Below are 27,047 nucleotides of genomic sequence, written 5' to 3' on the forward strand. Positions count from 1 at the left end.
CCGCATACCACAAAAAAAAAAAAAAGAAAAAAAAAAGCAAAGGCTAACAAAACACAAGGGAACGGAAGTGAGAAAGTTCAGAGCGAAGAGTTAAATGCCAAGGAACTGTAGCGGAGGCGGAAGCCGTGCAGAAACGACCGTCGTCTTCCCGACCCACCGCCCGACTCCGAGGCACAGAAGTGCCCGCCCCCCGTCCCCCACCGCGCCCCGAGTGCCGCGATCCGGTCACTACACCCTGCACCGGCCGTCCCCACGCTCCGCCCCGAGAGGCGGAGCCCCCATTTCGCGCCACTCCCCCTGAGTGGTGCGGAACGCGGCTAGGACGGGACGTCAACCACGGGGGCGGGACTTCCTGCGCGTCATGGCCACATGACCAGCACCGGACGCTCACGTCTAGTCGCCCCGGCAACATCCTCTCCCACGCACCGCGTATCCTGTTTCCCACCGGAAATAGGTCCCTGCTCGCCCACCGCCCAGGATTTGCAAGCTACGAGCTCTCGAGGTGACTCCGGGGGCGGCTGGGTATCATTTGGGAAGTGAAGGAGGCCCCTGAGCCTGGCGGCCCCTGAGCCTGACTTTCTCTGAGGCCGGGAGAGCAGAGGCCTTGCCTGTCACGTTATCGTTGTAATTATCAGCATCCCGCTGATTGTGAGAGGGAACTGGTTCCAGAGCCCCTCGGCTCTGCCGTGCGCCAGAATCACTGGATGGTTTTTAAATGCCCGGGCCTCCATCCCAGACCAGTTAAATTCGAATTTCTAGAAGTGGGGCCCCGGCATCGGTATTTTTCTGAAAGCTCTCCATTGTGATTCTGATGTGCCAGGTAACGCTGTGTCAAGCTAGGTCTGGAAGGTGAATTCGGACTTTGCCCATCCAGCCTAGAATCAGAACAGATCACCCAGGTCAGCCTCATCCTTAGAAGGAAGTCTAGGATATTAGCCCGTCTATTCAACAATTGGGGTTTTCTTTTCCTCTCTTTTCCCTCGCACGTTGTCCTCTGTGGGAGGTCAGAGGTTTTGATGGCAGTTACCTGGAGAACATTTGGTACCTGCGGTCTCTGCGCCTTACCTGTGGAGGTGGAGAATGTCTTTTCCCTCTGTTCTTCCTCAGTAGTTAAGTGAAGTTGCACCAGTGGCCAACGAAGTACCTTTTAGCTCTGAAATCCTGAGAGTCCCTTAGTACAGACCAGATGGTTCTGAACAAGTTTATTTTTTTCAGGAATGATTTTTAAAGTTGTTTCACAGGCTAGATTCTGTATTCAGCTGTTCTGCACCTCAAGTCAGAATAACATTACTTGAAAGTTTAGACTGAAGATTAATAACACAAGTAACATTTCTGGAGTTACTTACTCTCAGAGTTCCTATGAATTATGGGATGGGGGTAACCTTTATACGTACAGTTTTTACTAATATAATTTATAGGAGTAACAGCCCCTTTGGGATGGCAATGTGAACAGAAACCATATATTTTCCAAGACTGTTAGCTAGTAACTTTGGATAGGCATAACTGAAGGCAAGTTCACAGTAAGGTGTACAGATCTCCTCTGAGTATTCGTTGTTGTGCTGGGAAAGGATATAAACTAAAGCTCCAGAGAGAATTTTCATTCTAAAAGTGTTTTACAGAGGGTGAAGGGTTATTTTGGTTTTTAGGGTGCAACATTTAAGGATAGGGTGAAATGAGCAGAAAGGGAGGAAAACTGAACAAGTAAGCGTAGAGTAGAGGTTGGAGAATTCACAAAATAGATGCGGAACTCGTGAAACTTCCTTCCGCATTCGCGGATACGTAGGGCCGACTATACCACGCCATTTTATGTAATGGACTTGAGCATCCGCGGATTTGGGTCTCTTGTCGGGGGGAGGTCCTGCAACCAATTCCCCACGAACACCGAGGGACGTCTGTACTTCTCTACAATAGGAAATCCAGCTATAGAACAGTGTAAAAAAGTGAACAGGTGAAAAAAGAGCACAACTTGTTGATCAAAGATCAGATGATTTGAAAATATCTTTGAAAACATATTAATGTATTTAGATATCTACTTTCCGAAAAGATTTGGAGCTTTATAGCCAGAGTTATTTGAGTTACTAGCTACTCAATGATTTTAGGGAGGGTAGAGGTTGCAGGAGAGTGTTAACAGGAAATGGCGATCCCAACAGCATCGAAGGGCAGGAAATATTAGCTATGACTTTTTTATGCTGGAAGGAAAAAAGGAAATTTAAAAGGAACAGATGGCAGAATCCAGGCCTACATACAAGTAATTGATTAAATGGCCAAATGAAAGGGGCATAGTGAGTGCCGTTTAAATTCAGAAAAGAGAGATTAACGTGGAATTACCCTGTATGTGTTTATGGAAGGAAAATTTGAAATAAGTTTCCTGACATCCAGTGGTGACTTTAACCACTTTAAACCAGTTGTGGTTTATGCTCTTAACTTGTATTACCTACCTGTCCAACCCTTATTCCTTCATGGTCACACTAGGTTTTGCTGTTTGAAGAATATACTTGCAATGAGGGGAACTTATCTGTTTCCTCTTTTGCGTTGTATTCTGTCCTTGTCGGTTACCCCAATTTTCAGCTTTCACATTGCCTGTTGTGTTCAAGAGTCAAGGGGTAACCTTGTTTTGGGGATGTCCTCATATTTCACTTCTGATTCTTATGTTAGTCACATGGGGATTTGGTGAACTTGCAAATAAATCCATTCCCAAATCCATCACCCTTGCTGACAAATTAAACGGTGCCGTTCTATGGGTGGAATATGGTTTGTATGAAAAAGAAGAATTGTTAACTACGTCCTTTCAGCCATGAAAGTTTCAGCCAAGGAACTAATTCCTTCCCCATGCTGTGCCTTCATTGTGACATTGCTTCTTATTGCAACAGCCAGAAGAGTAAATTGGGGCTTGGGGTCGAGAGAATGAAAGGGAAATGAAACTCAGGTTTGAGGCTCCCTCACCCATCCATCTTAACTGTTATAGGTGGACAGAGGCAGGCCTTCTAAACACAGTAGCTTGTGCGCTTGTAGGAGGCCTGTGTCTGGAGGAAAGATGGAGCTTGGACTGCTGAGGGTGGGAAAAGGCCTTTCAGACTTGAGCCATCTCTGATGTCTGAATCACTAAGCCGGGACCACGCCAAGCCACAGGAGGGAGCCTCTGAGGGCAGCAAGCCAGCTGAACTTGCCAGCCTCAGATCGAAGCTGGGGGTGATGGCAAGAAGCAGTGCTCTCCAAAAAACCTCATTTTCTCATTTGTCTTAGTTGAGGAAGTTCCTACCAGTGTGTGCGTTTACTGGGAGACATCTTCTCTGATAGGGTTATTACCGCATATACCGAGATTCCGTAGAACTGCATCTGACTCAATGTATGTAATTCAGATTTCTCACCATACCGTCATTTATTTTGAGCCATCTCCAGCAGACCCCGTTCTTTCTACCTTGAAACTGTGTATACTGAAGGCCTAATTAGATCCCCCCAATTCTCTGGTTGGCTCAGAGAACCAAATTAGGGAGAGCCTTATGGGAAAGTTGGCGTATCTTATTTAATGACCAACGTTGAATGTGTTTCTATGCAAAAATCAAAGCCGATGAATTTTCGTGTATTTAATTTTCAGAATTCTAGTGGAAAAGGAGGATAGAGAGGAAAATCCAGTTACAGAGGATACATTATCATTTCGAAGGGAATTTGTGTTTTATTTATCTGGTTGCTGTGATGCATCCTAGATCCTATATTTATAAGAATCTAAATAGGCAGTAAAAAGAATTTGTACGAGGAATTCCCTGGTGGTCCAATGGTTAGGTCTCCGTGCTTCCACTGTCCGGGGCACAGGTTCAATCCCTGGTCGGGGAACTAAGATCCCACAAGCTGTGCAACTCAGCCAAAAAAAAAAAAAAAAAGGCCAATGTCACTACCTTTCAACAAAGCCACATTCCTTATTGGTGGAAACGTTTAATGACTCAATGGAAATAGTCACATTTTGTCCATTGAAAACCACAAAGCTCATGTCTGTTGTTGTTCATGTATATTTATGCATTTAAAAATGTGTCTCCCAGGATAAGCAGAGTCATTGAAGAATGAGTGCAGTTTTTAAGAAAGGCTATACGGAAAAATATATCATTGGAGACTCAGAGGCACTGCCTTTTGCCCGTGGGCCTCAGCAGTGTTTCGTGAATGACCTCAACGCTGTTTTTTTCCTTCCTCTTCTGGTGGCTGAGGACAGACAATGAATTCGGTCTCTGTACTCGCCCAAGCTCAGCTGGGCAGTGACTATCGTGCCATTGTCCTCCCTGGGGAGGGCTGCCCAGTTGGTAGTGCCGTGAATCCCGGCCTTCCCTGGCATTGACCCTCTCTTTTCTTTCAGCTCCACCATCCCATTAGAAGAAAAGTTGCTGCGCAGTACACAGAGCCAGGTGCCAGAAAAAAGTAGGAGACACTCTGGGGAGGTGGGGAATGAAAGATAAAATTAAAAACCATTGAAAGGGCAGCTCAGTCTGCTGCTACCTTAAGCTTTCTCTCTTTTGAGCTGGTGGTGGTGTGTGACAGTACTGCTGTAGTGTCTAGAATTATTTTAACGTTGGCTTTTCAGAAGCCCAGGCATTTTTATTAGGTCCTTAAGCTCCTTTGTGGAACCCAGTTTTGAAAAGCTAACAGGGCCCATTCTTAGAGTAGGGTCTCACCTTCCCTTGGGTGCTAACTGATGCGGTCAGCCGGGAAGGATATGGGTTCCTTCTTCCAGGGAATAAACACTCGGAACTCTCTCCTGCTTCCCAGTTCCTGCTTCCCGTCCTTGTTGGGTTCCTGCCTAGCCCGAGGCAGCTCGTAGAATCTCCATCAGAAATCATGGCACTACATATGCTTTCTAAGCCCTGTTGATTGATCCTGTTTTGCAGGAGTTAGGGTGGGTTGTTTTTTGTTTTTCTTTATTAAGTCCTTAAATGTCTCTGGAGCTCTTTAAGAAATGGTCCGATATGCTTATTTAGTCACAGAGAGGATTCTTTTGTCCCCAGTATTAGGAACTGGTCACCAAATTGCTATTGGTCATAATCACAGTTTTCTTGCTTCCACTAGTCTTATTCTGAGCCTAATAACTTATGAGATGGGTGAGAATCTCAAAGTTCCTCCACTGATTTGCAAGTGCAAAGCGAGGAACGATTAGGATGCTCAACATACTGAGGACAGAGTCTATGGAGCCTCGTAATGGATTAACATAAAGCAGTGGTGGCCAAGTGATGGCCCACAGCTAAGAATGATGTTTACATTTTTAATAGGTTGTTTTTTTAATTTAAAAAAAAAAGTACGGCTATGTAACAGTATATGTGACACACAAGCCCAGAATATTTACTATTTGGCCCTTTAGAGAAAAAAATTTGCTGGTATAAAATACCAACAGTAATACTGGAAATAGCAAGCTCATAATAAAGTTCTATGCAAGCTGCTCTTTCTTTGGATGTGTTTTTTATACTTTTTCTTTTTTTTTTGGCGGTACGCGGGCCTCTCACTGTTGTGGCCTCTCCCGTTGCAGAGCACAGGCTCCGGACGCGCAGGCTCAGTGGCCATGGCTCACGGGCCCAGCCACTCCGCGGCATGTGGGATCCTCCCGGACCGGGGCACGAACCCGTGTCCCCTGCATCGGCAGGCGGACTCTCAACCACAGCGCCACCAGGGAAGCCCTATACTTTTTCTTGATTTGAGAGGGGCTGATTAATTTGTCATTCATTCTCAGGATTATTTTGTTCAACTTAAAGAAAACTTTATTTATTTATTATTTTTATTGAAGTGTAGTTGATTTACAATGTTGTATTAGTTTCAAGTGTACAGCAAAATGATTCAGTTATATATTCTTTTTCAGATTCTTTTCCCTTATAGGTTATTACAAAATACTGAGTAGAGTTCCCTGTGCTATACAGTAGGTGCTTGTTGGTTACCTATTTTATACATAGTAGTGTGTATATGGTAATCCCAACCTCCTAGTGTATCCCTCCCCCCCTTCCCCCTTTGGTAACCTTAAGTTCGTTTTCTGTCTGTGGATCTCTTTCTGTTTCGTATATAAGTTCATTTATTATATCTTTTTTTTTTTAGATTCCACATATAAGCGATACTCTTTTTAATTGAGTATCTACAGGATTTTAGGAATCTTAAAGATACTTAAAATGTAAAAGGATGTGATAGATAGGTTTTGGAATTTGGGGAGGGAAAATAATAAATCCAAGGGTGACATGAGCGGCATATTGAACGTAGAGCCTGAGGACTCTAAACGTGCTGTAAGATGGCAGCAGATCTGATTCTAAGTGTCCCGGTGGCCAAAGCAATGAGAAAAGCATAATCAGAAGAAAATCGATGACAAAGGTGCCTGTGTTCCATGATTAATGTAAATTCATCTTTCCTTAATGGCCTGGGTCTTAAAAGAGGTCAGCATCTCGGCAGATCAGTTGATATGCTTTATAGGTAGTCAGCAGCCTGCGCTGAATCTGAACGGCCTCTGGTCCAAATGCTGGGACTGGCTTTCTTCAGCCACCCCAGCTCTTAGTCCTGGCTGCTTTCTTGCAAAAGTGCTCAGAGTGCCTTTCGTGATTTCTGACGCAGTGGAACATGGCAGCCCTTCTATCAAATTATTTGTTGAATCAAAGGCATAAGTAAGTAACCACTCCTCAAATTAGCACTCCCATCCCTTTTTAATCACAGCCATTGGCATTTGAACAGCCTGGGGCACTCATTGAATTACACTTGAACCTCTTAAACAGTTGTTTACTCTACCACGCATGCCTAACTTCTAGCTCTGCAGAAGGGAGCCTCTCATAAGCCATCTTGTGCATTTTCAGAATACTGGTACTACTGCTTCTAAAGCCAGGCTGGATCTTCCCAGTTATAAATAAAAACAGGATCGTCTGAGGTCTGCAGTAGTGTTCAGTCACAATGATATTTATTATATATCTGAAGCTGTCAGATCTCCCAGTTCGAGATAATTAATATTTACATTGATCTGGTTTTAAGTACATATTTTATAAGGCATAGAAGTCTGGGTTCAAAACTCTTAATTTCCCCAAGATGCGCAGATGTCTCATAGGCTTTTTTAATTTAATTCCTATGCTAATTGTTAATCTCTAAAACAAATTTGATTAAGATACACATGGAGTTCACTTTAATGTCATTTTGTGCTTCAGGCACTCAGAAAGCTGTTCAGATTTCAGTGGTAGACATATAAAACCTGGCTGGAGTGAATTAGCCACTTAAAGGCTGTACCTTACACTTCAGCACTCAAGTGTATACTGATTTCTACTGTAATTTCTTTTGTGTTGGTTTTACTCCTGTAGGTGGTTAGCCCCTTAGTTGTGTTGACTTTTTTTTTTTTTTTTTTTTCTTGCGGTACGCAGGCCTCTCACTGTTGTGGCCTCTCCCGCTGCGGAGCACAGGCTCCGGACGCGCAGGCTCAGCAGCCATGGCTCACGGGCCCAGCCGCTTCGCGGCATGTGGGATCTTCCCAAACCGGGACACGAACCCGTGTCCCCTGCATTGGCAGGCGGACTCTCAACCACTGCGCCACCAGGGAAGCCCATGTGTTGACTTTTTATATGTATTTCTTCGGTAGCCTATAAAGCACATAGCAGTTAGCCAGGTTTTCAGATAATTGTTTATGTTTTAAGCCTTTAAATTATAGTTGTAGTGTGAACAATAATTTACACTTGTATTTTCACTGTATTTGTTAGCTTTTCCCCGGTTTACATTCACTGCATGTGTGTGTGTTTGTGAATGTAGAACAGGGAACAGGAAGTGTGGGCTGTGTTTAAGATAAATTTACAGAAGACCATGTCAGCCCTCTTGGAAATACCGTCTTTGAAAGCTTATTATATTTAAAAAGAGTGTGAATCGTTCTCTTTAGGCTAAATCTTAAAAGATGTGGTCAATTTAATATCTCAGTGTTCCGCATTAACCATAGCAAAACATCTGGTGGAGATTACAAAATAAGTCAAGTTTATTTCTTAAGGCTTGGAGATTTTAAAATTCTACCCTATAATTAAGTAAAGTAGGAAAAATAGGACTCCTTCGGTATCTGATTTCCAGAGTTTCAAAACCCAAGTACCTGTTTGCTCAGCATCACATTGTGTTAGGGGTTTTGTCTCATAGATGCTTAAATTCTCATGCATTTTAGGCTATTGCTTTTGTTTAACTTTTTTTTTAAGTACATTCTGGTGTCGGCTGGCACTTGAGCATCTCTGAACCCTTGAACAGAAGGGAAAAAATTGAAGTGTGTTTTAAATAGGCTGTAAAAGGTGCAGATGCAGATTAAACTTTACTTTGAGGTGCTTCCTGCCATATCAGTAAATCACAAGAGGTAGATAGCACGGAAGGGAGTAAATCCTGGCAGAGCAAGGCTGTTGGGCAAAGGTATTCTACGCAGTCACTTGGTGGAGTCTCTGTAAGGCCAACTGGCCCGAGGCAGGGGAACACAATCAGATTCACAGGTTGCATCAGACTGAAATTTTCCGGACCACCCAGTTCCAGGAACTGACCTGGGGACTTTGAACCCAGCCCAGCCTTCCCGCCTTTCGAGGGGCGGGACTAACAGTCCCCCAGGATACCCGAAAAGACCACCAAATAAGGAATACCCTGCGCCCTCCCAGATTCGCCACACCCCTTTCCCTTCTTCCCCTATAAAATCTTGCCCAACCCTCGCCCAGGTGCGACTTCTCTGGCCCCTTTCTCTCGGACCAGTGAACCTCGCCCGGGAGCGCTCCCTAATAAAGCTCACCTGAAGCTTTCCTCTGTTTCGCGGTGCCGTTTGTTAAGATCCGACCTTACATTTGGTGCTGAAACCCGGGAGGGGTACCAAGCCCCGGGGTTACCGCGCGGCCCGCTCCTCCCCTCCCCCAGGAGACAACCAGGGAACCTCTACTCATCCACCCGATCCGGCAGAAAACGGGGTAAGTCCCCCTCCCTTGTTCCCTCCGACCCTCAGAGTCCCTGCCCACCGGACTCCCTGTCCTTAATCGCGGCCACGTCAGGGACTCCTCCGTCCTCTCTCCGGGCCTCGGGCAACTGTGGAGACGTCCCAATTGCCTGACCGCTCTCCGACCCGCCGGGCCTCGGGTGATTGTGGAGACGTCCCAATCGCCTGACCGCCCTCCGACCTGCCGTGAATTGGAGACGGAGACCAGGGACGCCTCTCTCCCTCTCCATTCACTCAGGGACAGACTGGGGGTCATGGGAACCTCACAATCGAAACCAGGTCCTAAGACGCCCCTGGGGTGTCTCCTAGCCAATTTTACAGCCCTCGGCTTCTCCCAAGATCTCCGTTGCCGACGGCTTATTTTCTATTCCACTGTGGCCTGGCCACAATATCCTCTAGAAAATCAATCCTGAAGGGACTTTAGATTTTTAACATCCTCCGTGATCTAGATAATTACTGCTGCAGGACGGCAAATGGTCCGAGGTCCCCAATGTTCAGGCCTTCTGGTATTTGCGCCCCCGCCCCTCCCTTTGCGTCAATTGTTCTACCTCTCAAATCCTCCTTGCCAAGCAAACATCTCCTCCATCCAAAACCTCAGTCCCCTTGGATTCCTCCCCACTAACTCACTCTCCCGAATCTCTCGCCTCTCCCCCCTCCAGAACTCCTCTCCAACCTCCACCCTACCCTGAAGCGGTCCCTCCTCCTCCCGAAGCGCTCAGGCGCCTCCAACCGCTGTCCCGCCTCCCTCAACGGTTTCTCCTCCCACGCCCCTTGCTTCGCCAATTAGTGCACATACACGCTCTCACGACTCCCAAGATTCAAATCTCCTGTGCCCTCTGAGGGAGGTAGCAGGAGTGGAAGGACTGGTCAGAGTCCATGTCCCTTTCTCTCTCCAGGACCTCTCTCAAATTGAAAAACGATTAGGCTCCTTCTCTGCCGACTCCTCCCACTACATCAAAGAATTTCGCTACCTATCTCAAGCTTACGATCTAACCTGGCACGATATCTCTGTGGTTCTGTCCTCTACCTTAACCCCTGACGAAAGGGAAAGAATTCAAACTGCTGCCGGAAACCATGCAGATCAGGTTCACCTTACCGACAACTCCATGCCTGTCGGAGCGACTGCCGTACCTGGCACCGATCCAGACTGGACATATCAGGATGGCCAAGATGGCCGCCGTAAACGCGACCTCATCCAATGCCTCCTGGCTGGCATGCAGGCTGCCGCTCATAAGGTAGTCAATTTTGAAAAAATTAAAAGAGATAACCCAAGAACCTAACGAAAATCCAACTGTCTTTCTCAATCGCCTTACAGAGGCCTTAACTCTCTACACCCGGCTGGATCCCGACACCCCGGCAGGGGCAGCGGTCCTAGCCACCCATTTTATCACCCAGTCAGCCCCGGACATCCGAAAGAAATTAAAACGGGCAGAAGACGGCCCTCAAACCCCTATTCGAGATCTATTAAAAATGGCCTTTAAAAGTCTATAATGGTCATGAGGATTTGGCAGAATCCAGCCGACAGGCTCGGCTGCACCAAAAGGTGGCCCTCCAAACCCAAGCCCTTGTAGCCGCCCTAAGGCCGACCATCTCCCGTGGATCACAGCATCCACGAGGTCCGCAAAAGGCAACCCCGCCAGGTGTCTGCTTCAAATGCGGAAAAGAAGGCCACTGGGCTTGCCAGTGTCCCAATCCCCGACCTCCTTCTAAGCCCTGTCCCAGCTGCGGGCTAACGGGCCACTGGAAGAGTGACTGCCCTACGACTGGCCCTCCCTCAGCGTCTCCATGCGGGGAGCAGGCCGACCCAACGGCATTACCACTCGAACTGCTGGGATTGGCTGACGACTGACGGCGCCCGGACCCGAAGACCCCCATCACCCTCGCCGAGCCCAGGGTAACGCTACAGGTAGCGGGTAAGTCCATCTCATTTCTGATGGACACGGGGGCTACCTATTCGGTCCTGCCTACTTATTCCGGGCCAGTTTCTCCTTCCCAGATCTCGGTCATGGGTATTGATGGCAAACCATCCTTCCCACTCCAGACCGGTCCACTCCCATGTCATATCGAAGGACTCCCTTTTACTCATTCTTTCTTAGTCATACCATCCTGCCCAGTTCCCTTGCTAGGCCGAGATGTCCTTTTCCACTTAGGGGCCTCCCTCCAGCAGGTTAGACTTGACCCTAAGGTCCCCTCCTCCCAACTCCTGCTTTCTCTTCTTGGCCTGTCTCTAGAACCCTCCCCCTCCTATCCCCCTCTTCCAATCACACCGAACCCAATCAATCCCCAAGTCTGGGATACTTGTAAGCCCATATAGCAACACACCATTCCCCCGTTCTCATCCGCCTAAAGGACCCCTGCAAATTTCCATCAGGGCCCCAATTTCCCATCTCTGAGACTCACCTTAGGGGCCTACAACCTATTATCACCAGACTCCTAAACCAGGGACTCCTTATCCCCACTGACTCTCCCTGCAACACCCCCATCCTGCCTGTCCACAAGGCCTCTGGGGATTATCGCCTGGTCCAGGACCTCTGAATAATCAGTGAGGCCATAATTCCTCTCCACCCAGTAGTACCAAACCCCATACACCTTGCTCTCCCATATCTCCCCATCCATAGCCCACTTTACGGTTCTGGATCTCAAAGATGCCTTTTTCACTATCCCCCTACATCCCGACTCCTATTTCCTCTTCGCCTTTACCTGGACGGATCCGGATACCCATACTTCCAGTCAGCTCACCTGGACAGTTCTTCCCCAGGGCTTCCGCGACAGTCCTCACCTCTTCGGTCAGGCGCTCGCACGGGACCCCACTTCCTGCTCCCTTACCCCCAGCACACTCCTTCAATATGTAGATGACCTCCTCCTTTGTAGCCCATCTCTCAGCCTCTCAAGACAACATACTGCAGATCTCCTCAATTACCTTGGCCCTCGCGGTTATCGGGTCTCCCCAGCCAAGGCTCAGTTATCTGTATCTTCTATAACCTACCTGGGGCTCCACCTTACCGCTACCACAAACGGTCTAACAGCCGACCGCACCCGGATTATCCGTGAACTCCAGCCTCTGGAAACAGCGGAACAAATTCTCGCCTTTTTGGGCCTTATAGGATTTTTCTGGCACTGGATCCCTAACTTTGCTCTTCTCGCTAAACCCTTATATCTAGCCGCTAAAGAAACCCCTCAAGGACTCCTCACCTCTCCTTCCGCCGTTCGATAGGCCTTTCTCACCCTCCGTAACGCTCTGATATCTTCTTCTTCCATTTCTCTGCCCAACCCAAACCGACCTTTTCACCTTTTTGTGGATGAACGGGCCGGAATAGCCACTGGACTCCTTGCCCAGCCTATAGGGCCTTCCTACCACCCCGTGGCTTACCTCTCCAAACAGCTAGACCCAACCATTGGGGATGGCAACCATGCCTTCGGGCCCTAGCAGCGCAGCCGAACTGACCAAACAAACACTCAAACTGACTCTGGCCCACCCACTAAGCGTGCTTTCCTCCCACCGGCTGGTCGACCTCCTAGGCCCCTCCCGCATCCAGGAGTTCCACCTACTGTTCATTGAAAACCCTGCTATCTCCCTCGACCTCTTCCCTCTTCCCCCCGCCTAAACCCGGCCTCCCTCTTGCCTATCTCCGATACCGGGACCTCCCCTTCCCACTCCTGCCCCCAAGTCGTAGAGGCCCTCAGCCCGCCGAGAGAGGGACTCTTTGACACCCCTCTTTCAAAACCGGACCGCACCCTCTTCGTAGCATGCTTGCTCCCTGTTTTCTTAGGTTCCTTCGCAGGCGCATGGAGGAAGTCTCCCGGGTGGCCACAAACCAAATGCTCCTCGGTCCTTACACCTTGCTTCCTACAGAACCCCCCACTGGTCTCCCCTAAGCCTCGGACCTCTGGTCGCCCGACTCCCCTTTCGACGCCCCAATTCAGCATGAAGTAGCCAGAAATCAGAACGCCGCCCCATTACACCAAAGATGTCGGGATATAAGGCCAACTGGCCCGAGGCAGGGGAACACAATCAGATTCACAGGTTGCATCAGACCGAAATTCTCCCGACCACCCAGTTCCAGGAACTGACCTGGGGACTTTGAACCCAGCCCAGCCTTCCCGCCTTTCGAGGGGCGGGACTAACAGTCCCCCAGGATACCCGAAAAGACCACCAAATAAGGAATACCCTGCGCCCTCCCAGATTCACCACACCCCTTTCTCTTGTTCCCCTATAAAATCTTGCCCAGCCCTCGCCCAGGTGCGACTTCTCTGGCCTCTTTCTCTCGGACCAGTGAACCTCGCCCGGGAGCGCTCCCTAATAAAGCTCACTTGAAGCTTTCCTCTGTTTCGCGGTGCCATTTGTTAAGATCCGACCTTACAGTCTCCAAGCGACCAGTTCCTCCTCCCGCAGAGACGCAGTGTGGGTAGGCAGGGAGTGTAGTGTCACACGCTGGCTGAAAGATGCTTTTTGCAGTCAAAACCAAAGCAAGGTGCATTTGAGGGGCTTAAAGCCCAGGGTACAACCCAGCCGAGAGAGTTGTTTTATTTAGAGAGGCTTCTCCGAGTCCCAGGCCTGCAGCAAGACCCAACAAAGGTTTCCAGTGAGTTGGCAAGATGTATTCTATTCTACTCAGGACTCTGGGAGATCCAGGGTTAATTTATTTTATTTTTTTATGAACTTTTTTTATATATAAATCTATTTGTTTAATTTTTGGCTGCAATGGGTCTTTGTTGCTGTGCGCGAGCTTTCTCTAGTTGCGGCGAGCGGGGGCTACTCTTTGTTGCGGTGCGCGGGCTTCTCATTGCGGTGGCTTGTCTTGTTGCGGAGCACGGGCTCTAGGCACGCGAGCTTCAGTAGCTGTGGCTCGCAGGCTCTAGAGCACAGGTTTCAGTAGTTGTGGCTCACGGGCTCTAGAGCGCAGGCTCAGTAGTTGTGGCACACGGGCTTAGTTGCTCCGCGGCACGTGGGATCTTCCCGGACCAGGTCTCAAACCCGTGTCCCTTGCATTGGCAGGCGGATTCTTAACCACTGCGCCACCAGGGAAGCCCTCCAGGGTTAATTTAAATAGGCACTGGCATGAACTATGGGTTAGTAAATAAAGTAATAGTTGTACATTTTTAGTTCATGTTCCGTGTATTTTTTACATACATATGACTAGCTATTTATGTGGTTACTCTCGTGGACTTTACTTTCAATAGGCAAACAGGTACTATACTTGAAAAGCGCAGTGTACTTTGAGCCACTGAATCACACCTAAGGGGATCCCTCCTTTTCAGACCACTAGCCCAGGTGTCTGTGCTGTCGTGGTGTGTTGCGTGAAGATCAGGCACCATCCTGGGGAGACAGCAGCCTCTGAGGAGCTGCTATGCAAACCGCAAAATAGCTATGAATATCACAGCCCTGGACTGACCAGACGTCTGCACTCTGCTTGTTCTTTCCTAGTTTCGGCGCTCGTTTGGACTTTCACAATCACAGATGACAGCAGAGGTAAGTTTTTTTTTTAACTGATGAGAAAAAGGTAAGTTTTAGTCGTTAAGGTCTTGTTGTCTCATTGCGTGATGGAGAAGACCAAAGAAATACATCAGAAAACTAAAGGTAGAGCACCATCGTGTGTGTTGCTCGTCATCTTTTGTCCCAGGCACTGAGGAGTGGGCCGCCAGCACGTTTAGGGGGCAGAGAGGGAGGGACCGGAGAACATCATGTTCACCAGTTCATGTGGTTCTTGGCAGGCGTTTCTAACTTGGAATTAGTCATTTAATCACAGTGGGTAGAAAGGCCCAAGATGATAGACATCGGGTCCTCTTGCCCCCTGCGTCTCATCTAGAAATGAGCCTCTGTCCCCACTTTATAATGGGCCGTAACCTCAAACTAATTGTTCTCTGTGTGCCTCATGCGCATGTACTTCAGAGCAAGTGTGCACATGCCTGGCGCCCATCGTGGGCGTGGACCCGTCTTATATTCTCCTTGGCCCCGTAGCACCCTCGTGGAGAGGAGATATTTAGTAGATACGCAGTAAACACCTGGTTATTTGATTGAACGTTTGAAGGTTTCTCTTGAGGCTGAACCACGTGCTGTCTAGCCTACATTTTTTTTTGTTTTGTAGCCGGCAACAGCGCTAGCTGTGGAGTCTTGGCCCTCTCATCCGGTCTACGCAAGATACTGGCAACATTACCATCAAGCGATGGCGTGGATGCGCTGCCACCAGAATGCCTATCGGAAGGCCATGGAATCTTGCTTCATGTCCCCGTGGTACTCTTCTGCCATGGGCCTTCCCCAGAGCGCTTATGCTAAGGAGGGCAGAAGGCCTCAGTCCTGCTACGAGCATCCCCCAGCCTCCTGGGACTCCCACCACAGTCATTCACATGCTGGCGGGCGTGGACCACATCCACGCGGCAGAGAAGAGCCAGCTTGGTACGCAGAGGAGGAGAAGGAGAAAGAGAGCGAGTCCGACGATGGCGGCATAGAATGCGACGTGAGCAACATGGAGATCACGGAGGAGCTACGCCAGTACTTCGCCCAAACCGAGAGGCACCAGGAGGAGCGCCGTAAGTGCAGCCCGCCCCTCTCCACGGCCCCGCCCCGGGCCTTGTCTCCTGCCCACATTTATTTTTATTTATTTATGTTGGCTGCCCTGGCTACTACTTTTTGCACGCAGGATCTTCATTTCAGCACTCGCTGGCCTGCAGGCTTCTTAGTTGTGGCATGCATGCCGGATCTAGTTCCCCAACCAGGAATTGAACCCAGGCCCCCTGCTTCGGGAGCATGGAGTCTTACCCACTGGACCACCAGGAAAGTCCCATCCTGCCCTCGTTTATAACCTTCTAAGTCCTCCCTTGGATACAGATAATATTTCAAACCCAATCCTTAGCCTGGAAAAGCTCTGGTGATGTGGTACCTCACTTATATTAGTTTTCAGGGTTGTTTTAATATAGGACTTTTTTTTTTTAGTTCTAGAACAAAACTTATCCTAATAGTACCTCTGCCATTTACTGAATTTCAGACACTACACCAGAGGAGTGTGTGTGTGTGTGTGTGTGTGTGTGTGTGTGTGTGTGCGCGCGCGCGCATTCCCTAGTCTACACAACAGTCCCTCAAGGTTTTAAGCCCATTTCACGTATAAGGAAAGTGAGCCTTCAGGAGCTTCATTGACTTGTTCTGTGGTATCAACTAGTAATTTGCTGTTAGGATTCAAAGCAAGGTGTGTGTGACTCCAGTTCCTGTGCTCGTTCCTCTAGCACAGACTCAGGGCTTAGGACCACTAGGTTCCTAAAATGCTGCTGCCGCCTCACTGGTGCACAGCTCAGACTGCCCTGGTGCTGCAGAGCTACCGGGTCTTAAATCTCAAGCTCCCTCCAGAGTAGACACCAGTGGGAACCTAAAAAGAATAACAAAATGCCTGGTATTTACCCTCTCCGGTTTGATTCTGTGCCATGGCTGTCTGTTCCTGGGGTTAGAGAATTGTGATAATGGTCTTAAATCTTCAGTCAGAAAGCAGGAATTTTATGTTTTTAATTTCTTACTAACTTGCCACAAAAAACTAAAAGTGCTTTTTGTGCTTTCCTTACTGTTAAGATTCACCAGCCCATTTACATTTTCAGTGTCTCTAACAGACATACAGATGCTTTCCTCCCTATTACAACATGCCATCTCAATATTGTTTTTATTGAGTTCTAATTATATATTTTGCCTAGAATTTTCTAGTAAACGGAGACATAGAAGCCTGGGGATGGGTGCATTTCATTTACATCTTGATTGATCTGTGTTTTCCTAATGATGGGCGAGCATGTATTGATTCCCCCACTGGGTGCCAGGAACTGAGCAGTGGGCTGTGTATAAAGTCTCATGCCCTTTAGTGTCTGCCTATGATTCTTCACTACTCATTCAGTTTTACTTCCCTTCTTTTGATTAAACCTTTGACTTCTTTGATGCATATTAGAAAGTATATGCAAACAAGTATTTTTAAAACAGTACTTTCTATTACACGTAGAATGCATGTCTTTCCTTGATCTTCGGGAATAAATTTTACCTTTTTTCAAAATACATTTGAAATAACTGTTAGTCTAATTTAAAAGCATGTAACAGATGAGGGAGACTTGGCATTGGAGCATGTCCACGTGTGGTTGGAATGCCGTTTGTTACAGCTTTTGAAAAAGAAAATATGATGGAGACAGCTTGTTTCTGTTGTCCGTACCCAAAGGCAGAAGAACATGTTTTTCCTGCCAGAGAGAGTGCCACATTTATGATAGAAGTTGTAATTAAGGATGGGAGCAAACCCCAGCCATCTAAAAGGCCATTTTGAATGACCTGCTAACTTAAAATGAACCTGACAAGAGTTATTCAATGAAAAGTAGAGATGAATGATGTGAAAATAGAATAATGAAATGTGTCCTTCACATGTCAGTTGAGTTACAGATGTCTGGTTAAGAACCATCCCTGTTTCTGCGTCTTGCTTTTGTCAGGTAGGTTAAGAAAAAGTCATGAAAATTGCCTGCTAAGTTTTGTGTGGCACTTCATTCATTCATTCAAAATAATATTAAGTCTTTCAGTATTAATTATGAGCCTTAAATAAGAACTTTTCAAACCTTATCCCATGAAGTGCTAAACTTGCTGTGGTTCTTTGGGCCATTTTACAAGGTGATGTAGGCATTGAATATTTTATAAACTTGAGGAACTGCATGTTTCCTTTGATATCATCCCTAAATCTGCTTAGTTGACATCAGGGCTCCAAGTCCTATTATCGTCATTGTTATGGGTTGAATTGTGTCCGCTAAAAAAAAGATTTATTGGAGTCCTAAACCCCACCCAGACCTCAGGATGTGACCTTATTTGGAGAGAGGGTCTTCATAGAGGTAACAAGTTAAAATGAGATTAGGGTGGGCCCTGATCCAGTATGACTGGTGTCCTTATAAAAAGAGAAAAATTTGGAAACAGAGCCAGACGTGCACCCAGGGAGAATGGCACGAGAGGAGTGGAGTTCTGCTGCCACAAGCCAAGAACTGCTAGAAGCTGGGAGAAAGGCCTGGAACAGACCTTCCCTAGCGCCTCTGGACGGCCATGGCCCTGCTGACAGCTTGATCTCAGACTTCCGGCCTCCCCAACTGTGAGACAAGACATTTCTGTTGTTCTAAGGCACCCAGTGTGCTGCACTTTGTTACAGCAGCCCTAGGAAACTAATACAATCACCCTGTCAGAATTTTCTTTGTTTCCAAATGCAGTCTGTGAGTGGGACGTAAAGTGAACCACACAGGTCTTGTCATTGCTGTGAAGAAAATCTGGTACATGTTTGTTTTACCGTGATCTAGATAGCAAACCAACAAAAAAGGGAATTTTATGGAAACCCTTACAACCTCCATCCCTACTCACCAATACTTACATTATTGTTAGTAGAATTATACAGGAGTAGCTGTGGCAGGACCTCTGGAATTACAGGCTTCTAGCCCCACTCCAGCACTTACTAGCTGGAAGTTCTTATACTGTGCACCGCTCCCCTGTGCCTCAGTCTCCTCATCTGTGAAATGGGGATTCTAATGAATGGGGTGCTAACTATGAAGATTAAATGAGATAAAAGTTATACAACAGTGCTCTGTACGGAAGTCAGTGCCCAAGGAGTGTTGCTTGTTATGGTTTGTTGCTAATAACTCATCCTTTAACATGGATTATTAACCATGAACTGGTTTTACTCTGATACTGTCTTGATTAGTGCTTGATTGTTATTTTTTTTGATTGAAGTATAGTTGATTTACAATGTCATGTCAATTACTGCTGCATAGCAAAGTGATTCAGTTATACATATATACACATTCTTTTTCATATTCTTTTCCATTATGGTTTATCACAGGATATTGAATATAGTTCCCTGTGCTCTACAGTAGGACCTTGTTTATCCATCCTATATATAAAAGCTTACATCTGCTAATCCCAAACTCCCACTCCATCCCTCTCCCACCTCCCCTCCCTCTTGGCAACCACAAGTCTGTTCTCTATGTCCGTGAGTCTGTTTCTGTTTCATAGATCAGTTCATTTGTGTCATATTTTAGATTCCACATAGAAGGGATATCATATGGTATTTGTCTTTCTCTGTCTGACTTCACTTAGTATGATCATCTCTGGTTGCTGATTAGTGAGTGCTTGATTAAGATTCTGCATATTTTTTTTTTTTTTTTTTTTTTTTTTTTTGCGTTATGTGGGCCTCTCACTGTCGTGGCCTCTCTCGTTGCGGAGCACAGGCTCCGGACATGCTGGCTCAGCGGCCATGGCTTATGGGCCTAGCCGCTCTGCGGCATGTGGGATCTTCCTGGACCAGGGCACGAACCCGTGTCCCCTGCATCGGCAGGTGGACTCTCAACCACTGCGCCACCAGGGAAGCCCAAGATTCTGCATATTTTTAATAAAGTATTCTCTGACTTCGAAAAAAAAGAAGTCATATATTTCTGCCCTAGGCAGCACTTTTCAAACTCTTTAATTGATTTAGAATATTTAAAACATAAATGAATGAAAAGCTTTGATATCCGTCAAATTGAGCCACTAATACAATTTTGTCAAAGTAGTCATTACCACAACTTTTAGTTCTGTTTCAAGGACATTCTTGCTTGATATAAGTTAATATAGTAAACTACACGGGCTGGGGAAATGAACCTGCTTCCACCTTCCTCATAACAGCACTAAACGCATTGAGCTTCCGCTACTTTGTGCTTTAAAAACGTGCAATTGTAGCATAATTCAAAATTGCTTGTGCTGGGATCTCTGATGCTCTTGTGTCCTGCAGTCCGCCCTGAAAGCTTTATCAGGTCCCAGGGAGACATGAGTGTTGTCTGGCGAGGGTGAGAACAAGGCTTTGGTGTCGGAATCTAATCTTCCTGCAAAAGATGCTGTCCCTGTGAGAAGCAGCCGCCAGGCCCTGACGCTGCCCCACCAGAAATAATGGGCAGCACTTCACCAGCGCTAGGTTTTTCACCAGCACTTTCAGTGGTGTATAGGATCAATTCGTGTTCCTTGGAGCAGTCATGAATGATGGCATTCAGACATAAGTAATTGGAATGCCCGTGGTGCTTTCCAATCCATTACCTTCGCTAGAAATGCTCACAGAGGCTTAGTTACATACACAGTTGGGAAATGTTTGAATAAAGAGATGAGGGACCTGAGTCATGTGAATACTCGGTTGAAGTTGTTTTGCTCTTTGAGCCACTAGAAGCTACTTATTCAATTAGGACAAATTCAGCCCTGAACATGAATCATTTAGAGAACACAGATTGTATAAAATATTACTAGCAAGGGAAAACGTAGCTAAACTTGAAAGATACAGCTTTTCAGGACTATTCACCTCCAAAGGAATGTATACGTTATATAATTCATCATCATCTGTGTCTTATTTAGTATTTTCTTGGGATAAAATCCTTTAGACTGGACAACGTGTTCTTGTTTGTGATTACCATTCTTCCAGACAGTCTCTAATTTCACATATTTCAGCAATAAAAACCAAAAAAATATTAAGTAGGGTAAACAAAGAACTCTTTTTTGTGCAGCAGTAACAGGCATGCTTTTGATTATATTATATGTCATCATTTCCTAGCGAGATATTGCTGTTATATAAAACTTCACTGGTAACATTACTTATGGGAAAGTAGACAGTTGTGAAGTTTTAAAAGGTCAGCTGTGTTGTCAGTTATTTCTTAGGAAAAATGTTTATTGTTAGGTTAAGGAAGGTATCATTTTATAGTCATAAATAACCATCAGTTGAGACTGCGAGGTCCTCGTCCTAATACTTAGAGGGAAAATGAGTGAAAGTTGTCATGCCCCGTAGAGAAGCAGGCCCCCCGAAACAAACCCTTGCCACTGTTGTCTCTACACGAACCAATCAGATAGTTGTCACCTGTGTTTTGGGGGTAGATGTCGGGTCCAAACAGGGACATTTCTCAAAGAGCATAAACCCACGTGGGAAGAGAAGACAAAATCAAGTTTAAAATGATACCTACAAGAGCCATTTATGGTGTGCGCCATGGGTAGTTTTGCAAATGAGGGGAAGAGCCAGTGAGTGAGTGGGCTCAGTGGTCAGAGGAGCTCCACGGGCTGGTGGTGGAGAAACGGAGCACACACTAGGCTTTGAGGGATGGGGGCAGTGCGGAATGAGAGGGAAAGAAAGGGCTGAGTGCACTCCCCGCCCAGCACTCAAAGTGCTGGTCTTACCAAGGGCCCAGGTGTACTTTGTAGACATTTGATGGGCGACATCTGCTCCTTTACGTTGTGTCCACCCGAGCAGGAAGGTTTAGACTCTAGTCTTCCTAGTGAGCCTTCAGTCAGTCTGCTGGAACCCGTCCCGCTCTCCCTCATTGCACCCTCCACAGAAAACCTAGACGATATAACGAAACCTACGGCCCAGTGTTCAGGGAGCCGTCTTAGTTTCGTCAATGAGATTGAAGTGTGGAATCATACTGATTGAGCACAATTCCACCATGTGTGTGTTTCATCTAGTCCAGATGTTCGGGGCATCAAAGCAGTCCGTGAGAAGATACGTGTGAATGGCCATAGAAAAATGGAATGGAGGGATGGAAACGCACTTTTATTCTAAAAGTAAACATGGTGATTGCCCACGGACTTGGGGATTACATCTGTCCTCGAGTGAGGGATGTGGGGTGAGGATGGAAGACCCGTCAGTAATGGCTCCAGCTCTGCTGGCAAGCACCTGTGTTCTGGGTGTGTTGCTGACAAGCCAGAAATGAGGCATTCATGATATAAATCAAGTCTGCTTTCGCTCGGTTGTGCTGAGGTCATTAATTCTGGCAACACAGCAGAGAATATAATCAGACATGCTAATCCTAGAAAAATGGAGGGAAATCACATTCTTTAACACTCATTTGTCTTAGTGCTTTGTCCTCCAAAATGTTCTGCCTTTGAGCTAATTATCTTGGAATACTGAATGAATGTTTTCCTGCTATGTCAGGGTCTCTGAAGTGCAAGTCACTTCCCATGATTGTTTTTTCCTTTATAGACTTTAAGCCTACGTTGGTAACACCATGTAAATGTATAGATTGAGACAAAAAATATCAAGGTTATATATCCTGAACACAGATGGAGTCCAGTAGAGTTTCTCCTTAATAGTATAATACTGTTTTTCCTGTTTTAACTCTGTATGCATGGTAACCCCTGAATTAGTTTCCTAATTGTTACTATTGTAACAAATTACCACAAACCGTGTGGCTGAAAACTACAGAAATTTATTCTCTTACAGTTCTGCAGGCCGGAAGACCAAAATCAAGTTGTTGGCAAGGCCACGCTTCCTTCCAAGGGCTCTAGGGCCTGCCTCTTCCGGCTTCTGGCGGCTCCTGGCTTTCATTGACCTCTGCCGTCATCTTTACATGGTTTCCCCCTGTGTCTGTATGTGTCCTTTTCTGTCTCACATAAGGACACTCTCACTGGATTTAGGACCCACCCTAATGTAGAATCATCTCATCTCAATGCTTAATTACATCCCCAAAGACCCTATTTCCAAATACGATCACATTCTGAGGTTCTGGGTTGATGGAAATTTGCGGGGTGGCTATTCACCCCACTACAACCCTGTTTTAAAGCTGAAATTGAAAAAGATACTCTGATTTGTATTAACACAAATTGCCTTGGTCAAGTATCCTACAAGAAAAAAGTGCTTGGTAACATTGAGTCCCACAGCTGTTTTTGGGAAAAATGACCGACCTCTGCATGACAAGGCCCCTGTTCAGTTATTTGTGAAGTGTGTTGTTCGACTTCTCTGCTTCAGTCAGATGACTCTCCATCTGGCTGGCTGAGTCCTCACCTTGTTTTGACAGGAAGAAAAACCACCAGTGATTGAGAATCCTTTCTTTCATTAGGAGGGAGGAAGCAATAAATGGAGCCTAGAATAAGTGGATGCCTTCAAGTGAGTATTGCATCCTCAGGCTTGCTTGGTCCTCTAGGTCAGTATACACTAAAGTACTTTCACGTGCTACCTGTAGCCTCCAGCGCCCAGCTAGTCTGAGGGTATTTAGTTTTAAGCTGACTGGTTTTCAAATTTATAGTCTAATGTTAGAACTTTTTTTTTTGTGAGTAAGTAGAGGCAAAGCAACTCGAATGTAAGGGAATAAAATCAGACCCCCAACTCAGCAGTGCCCCTTCCTTCCCCCTCCCCCAACCTCTCCTCCATGGAGACTCAAGGACCTGCGGGAGGGGGCTCTACGCAGCGCCTTTTGAGAGTCGAGCATCTCTTTCTCTATCCCTGGGTTGTCATTGTTTTCCAGTAGCATCTGGAAGGAACAGCTGTTTACAAAAAATAATGTCTGGGCTTCCCTGGTGGTGCAGTTGGTGAGAGTCCGCCTGCCGATGCAGGGGACACGGGTTCGTGCACCGGTCCGGGAGGATCCCACATGCCGCGGAGCGGCTGGGCCCGTGAGCCATGGCCGCTGAGCCTGCGCGTCCGGAGCCTGTGCTCCGCAACGGAAGCGGCCACGACAGTGAGAGGCCCGCGTACTGCAAAAATAATAATAATAATAATAATGTCTGGCCTTTGTCTGAGCTCTCTCTTGACAACCTCTGAGCACCTGCTTTCAGTCGGGCATTGCGGCCTCCCCCAGGGCTGGGGAGACAGGGTGAGTAAAGGCCACAGTGCCCTCCCCCGTAGTGGACTCCCGCAGGTGGGCCGCTGGTGCCAGGGGACCCACTTCCCGTCCCTCCGATCTATGTTTGAGGGCAACTACCGGCCGTGCAGGAAACCAGGAAACCTCCACACTTCTTGTGAGACTGGGAGGGGACCAGGGTTTGGGCCTTAAATTTTCATGAGGAAACCCGGATGGGAAGGAGATAAAAATAGAGAACTGAGAGCAGAGGGCCGTGTCTTTTATTCTTACACGGTATAAAGTCTATTAAGGAATAAAACCCCGTGATGGTTGCTGTGATGAGCACATGCTGAGTGCAGACTTGGAAAACAGCACAGGCTTCACTGACGGCCGGCCAGCTGGGGTTGCTTTGGTGTCACGTAGCGTTTCATCCACAGCTGTCAATAAGAGGAAACGGCTCTTGGCGTATAAATTGTTAGACTGATTTAACGTCTGCAAGATAGTTTATGTCAGAAGGGCAGCAGAAAGAAGCATCGTTATAACCATGTTAAGTTATAAGGAAAAGGAAAATAAAGATGCAAAAGTAAAAAGGTTAAATTCACATATCCTAACGGCAGAGAGCAACACTTACTAAGATAGCAAAAATTCCAGTGTTTATTAAAACTTAAACTGAGACACTGATTTCGACAGGAAGTTGAACATCTGCTGTGTCACTAAATCTGTCAGTGAGAATGATGATAGTCTTGGGACAAATTCGAGAGTGAAAGGCCCGTGGTCTGGGAGCCTCTGTCGTCTACATGCAGAGGCTCTGAGGGATCACGTGGGATCGCCTCCTCGGGGCCGAGGATTGGTAACGTGTCACAGGTGGCAGAAGGGGCTCTTCTGTCCCTGGCTCGGGTGGAGATGCCAAGCCTTTGGAAGAGTAGTCCCCAGGGGAGGAGGGGGTAGAATTCAGACACCCATGAGAATTGAACATCTGAAATCCTGAAGTTTCAGATTTACCAGAAAGACCAAAAATGAGAAACAAATGCTTGTTGACCTCCCATTCATTTGCATATCAAGCCAATATTTTGGTTTACTTCCACCTTTCACAGTAGGTCAATTCTGTCTTTTTCATGGATAAGGTAACAGTTATATTGCATGTCTTTTGCTTGACAGTCATTTGGCTTATTCCCATAGTACTTCCTTGTATAAAAACAAACTGCAGAAGCGACGGTGGAGGTCAGTCCCAACCTCCTAATTTTACAGATGAGAAACTCCAAATCTAGTGAGGCAAAATGCCTTTTCTAACATTGTAAGCAGTAAAGCGTGATGTAGAGCTGGAACCCTTTATCTTCATGTCCGGCGTTCTTTTCTCTGTTAGCGGGGGAGCAGCATCACCAAGTGTAGGGGGAAGATGGTGGCACTGACTCCAGGGGGAAAAACAATTAAAAAAATTAAAAATAAACTGCAGGTGTGCTAAGAGACAAATGGTCGTGTGCATTTTTAATAATGTTTCCAAGAGTATAAAACTCCTTCCCTCCAGCTCCAAGGTACGATTTTTAAAGAACGGGATTTGGGAGTGTCTGTGCCTAGCCACATAAATAGCATAGCCATGTAAATATCTCGCCAGTCACTTGACTTGCTCACTGTTGTGTTCCCTTCCATACTCAGCTTTCATTCTGCTACTTTTTTTTTTAACGAAGGAAAGAATGATTTATATCATTGTTTTATTCCCCTACAACCATCTTCACTCCTTAGTATTTCTCTTGCTAGCAGTGGCTACAGATGTGTGCATTCTGCTACCAGTTTCTCTGTTCTTGACAGTCACAAAAATCTGTAAGTTGGCTAAATTTGACCTTATGTTTTGTTGACATTTTTATGTTGTTTCTATTTACATAAGAATACAAGTTATGATCCTAGGACTTGTTACCGTAAAAATCGACAGGGGAGAATAACCTGAGTAAATCTGTCTTGCTTTACAAGAATCCATTTAAATTCGTAGGATTAGAGCATATAACCGTGCCACCTGAAGTTTAGCCTAAGCTGACCTGGGAGGTGAAGGGGCAGGTCCCATTCCTCGGTGAGGAAGGGGGCCGGCTGCTGCGGGCAACACAGCAGCAAGATGAGGTGGCCAAGGCCTCCTTGCCATCTGCAGAATTATCCTTTCTTGGCCCTTTTACCTTTGACAAAGGTTGAATCGGTTAACCTTTCCTTGTGTAGTGTGATTTGCGTTTGCGACGCACGCAGAGATCGTGATCGTGGTGGAGTTCTGTAACTGCTAGCCTTGCCCTCTTCCAGATGACCTCAAACCCATACCGCTTCCAAAGAGGTGACTTTTTTCCCCACCATCTCATTTGTGGTGGGAAGTACTACTTCTTGCAACACTGGACTTTCCGGGAAGCGTTTCCTTTCCCTGCCGGCCCGGTGCAGTGTTTGAAACCATGGGACCGCCACCAGCCATGCCCCGCCGGGCAGCTTGTGGGCAGCGGTGTAGACGGAGACCCACATGGTTGCATTTCTCTCCTCTGTTTTCAGGGCCCGTTGCAGAGGTTGGATAACTTGGACTGACACGTTTCCTGGTGGCTTGTTGCCACTTCTATTTGCGTGTAGCCCTCTGATAAGTGAGTGAGCGAGCAATGCGCCTCCTAACTAAGGAGATAACGATAATCCGGCGCAGGTCACGCCTTAGAGTCCAAGAACCTCCGAGCTGGGCCCGAGAACCTCCGAGCTGGGCGGGCGTGGGGCAGTGAGAGGAGGAGGGCGGAGGGGGCCGGGGGCCAGCCGAGATCACCCGGCTCACGGCGTCGCCGGCGCCCGTGTCGCTTGCTTCCCAGGGCGGCAGCAGCAGCTGGACGCGGCGCGCCTGAACGACTACGTGAACGCGGACCACGACCTGTACCGCGACACGCGCCGCCGCTCCGTGCTGCCCCCAGCTGAGCGGCCCGGCGAGCGGCGCCGGGCCGAGATGCGGCACCTGTACGGGGCCAGCGCCGCCAAGATCCAGGCCATGGAGGCGGCCGTGCAGCTCAGCTTCGACAAGCACTGCGACCGCAAGCAGCCGAAGTACTGGCCAGTCATCCCGCTCAAGTTCTGAGCCGCACCCCTTCCTCTCGCTGTCCCCCCTCCCCCTCTCCCGTGGCTCTTCTCTGGGTAAGGCTGACTAATGAGCACGTTCACCAAAGTCCCCTGGGGGCGGGGGTAATGTCAGCCACCTGGAGGTGGGCAGGACGCGTCCTGCCGCCAACACGAGAGAGCTTCTCTTGAGGTAAAGTGGGAATTTCATATACATCCCACTGGTTTTTAATGTCAGTAAGAGCGACCAGTTCATTAAAGTTCTCGCTTGGAGATACTGCCTAGTTGTTGCGTTTCTGTTTTCTTGTATCTTTAACCCAGCCGAACTAGGCAAAGACCTTCAGTGAGTCAGGTGTCCTCTCCCGCTCCAATTCCTTTAGCCCCGCGGAAAAGGATGCAAGCCCGTCGGACTCCGCTTCTCCAGCACAGAGCTCCACGTGCGTGTTCTATCAAGGGCCTAAGAGTTCCTAGTTTTGGCTTTCAGGCCAGGTGGGCTGTGTCCTGACTCCTGCGTTCTGCCCTT

At 47.2% G+C, this 27,047-nt stretch overlaps 1 protein-coding gene across 5 annotated transcripts; it reads left to right on the top strand.

Annotated features, from left to right (window-relative positions):
* Positions 1 to 361: 361 nt before the first annotated feature.
* GEMIN8 (gem nuclear organelle associated protein 8) lies at positions 362 to 26,797 on the top strand. Of its 5 annotated transcripts, none has more exons than XM_019925604.3 (5): positions 424 to 502; positions 4,343 to 4,404; positions 14,352 to 14,396; positions 15,013 to 15,454; positions 26,287 to 26,797. In XM_019925604.3, the coding sequence occupies exons 3-5, from the start codon at positions 14,385 to 14,387 to the stop codon at positions 26,544 to 26,546; spliced, it is 714 nt and encodes a 237-aa protein (XP_019781163.1). In that variant the 5' UTR covers positions 424 to 502; positions 4,343 to 4,404; positions 14,352 to 14,384; the 3' UTR covers positions 26,547 to 26,797. The 5 variants fall into 5 exon arrangements, with proteins under 5 accessions (XP_019781159.1, XP_019781163.1, XP_073655445.1 ...); XM_073799344.1 differs by lacking the exons at positions 424 to 502; positions 4,343 to 4,404 and adding exons at positions 5,533 to 10,161; positions 10,242 to 10,839; XM_073799345.1 differs by lacking the exons at positions 424 to 502; positions 4,343 to 4,404 and adding exons at positions 5,533 to 8,900; positions 9,823 to 10,839.
* Positions 26,798 to 27,047: the final 250 nt, after the last annotated feature.

Source organism: Tursiops truncatus, chromosome X (assembly GCF_011762595.2).
Source record: "Tursiops truncatus isolate mTurTru1 chromosome X, mTurTru1.mat.Y, whole genome shotgun sequence".
NCBI classification, from domain to species: Eukaryota; Metazoa; Chordata; class Mammalia; order Artiodactyla; family Delphinidae; genus Tursiops; species Tursiops truncatus.

Bases quoted from the DNA above. Each gene is read 5' to 3' on its own strand.
- GEMIN8 (XM_019925600.3), top strand. The intron at 15,455-26,286 runs GTAAGTGCAGCC...CTTGCTTCCCAG, and splicing joins GAGGCACCAGGAGGAGCGCC to GGCGGCAGCAGCAGCTGGAC.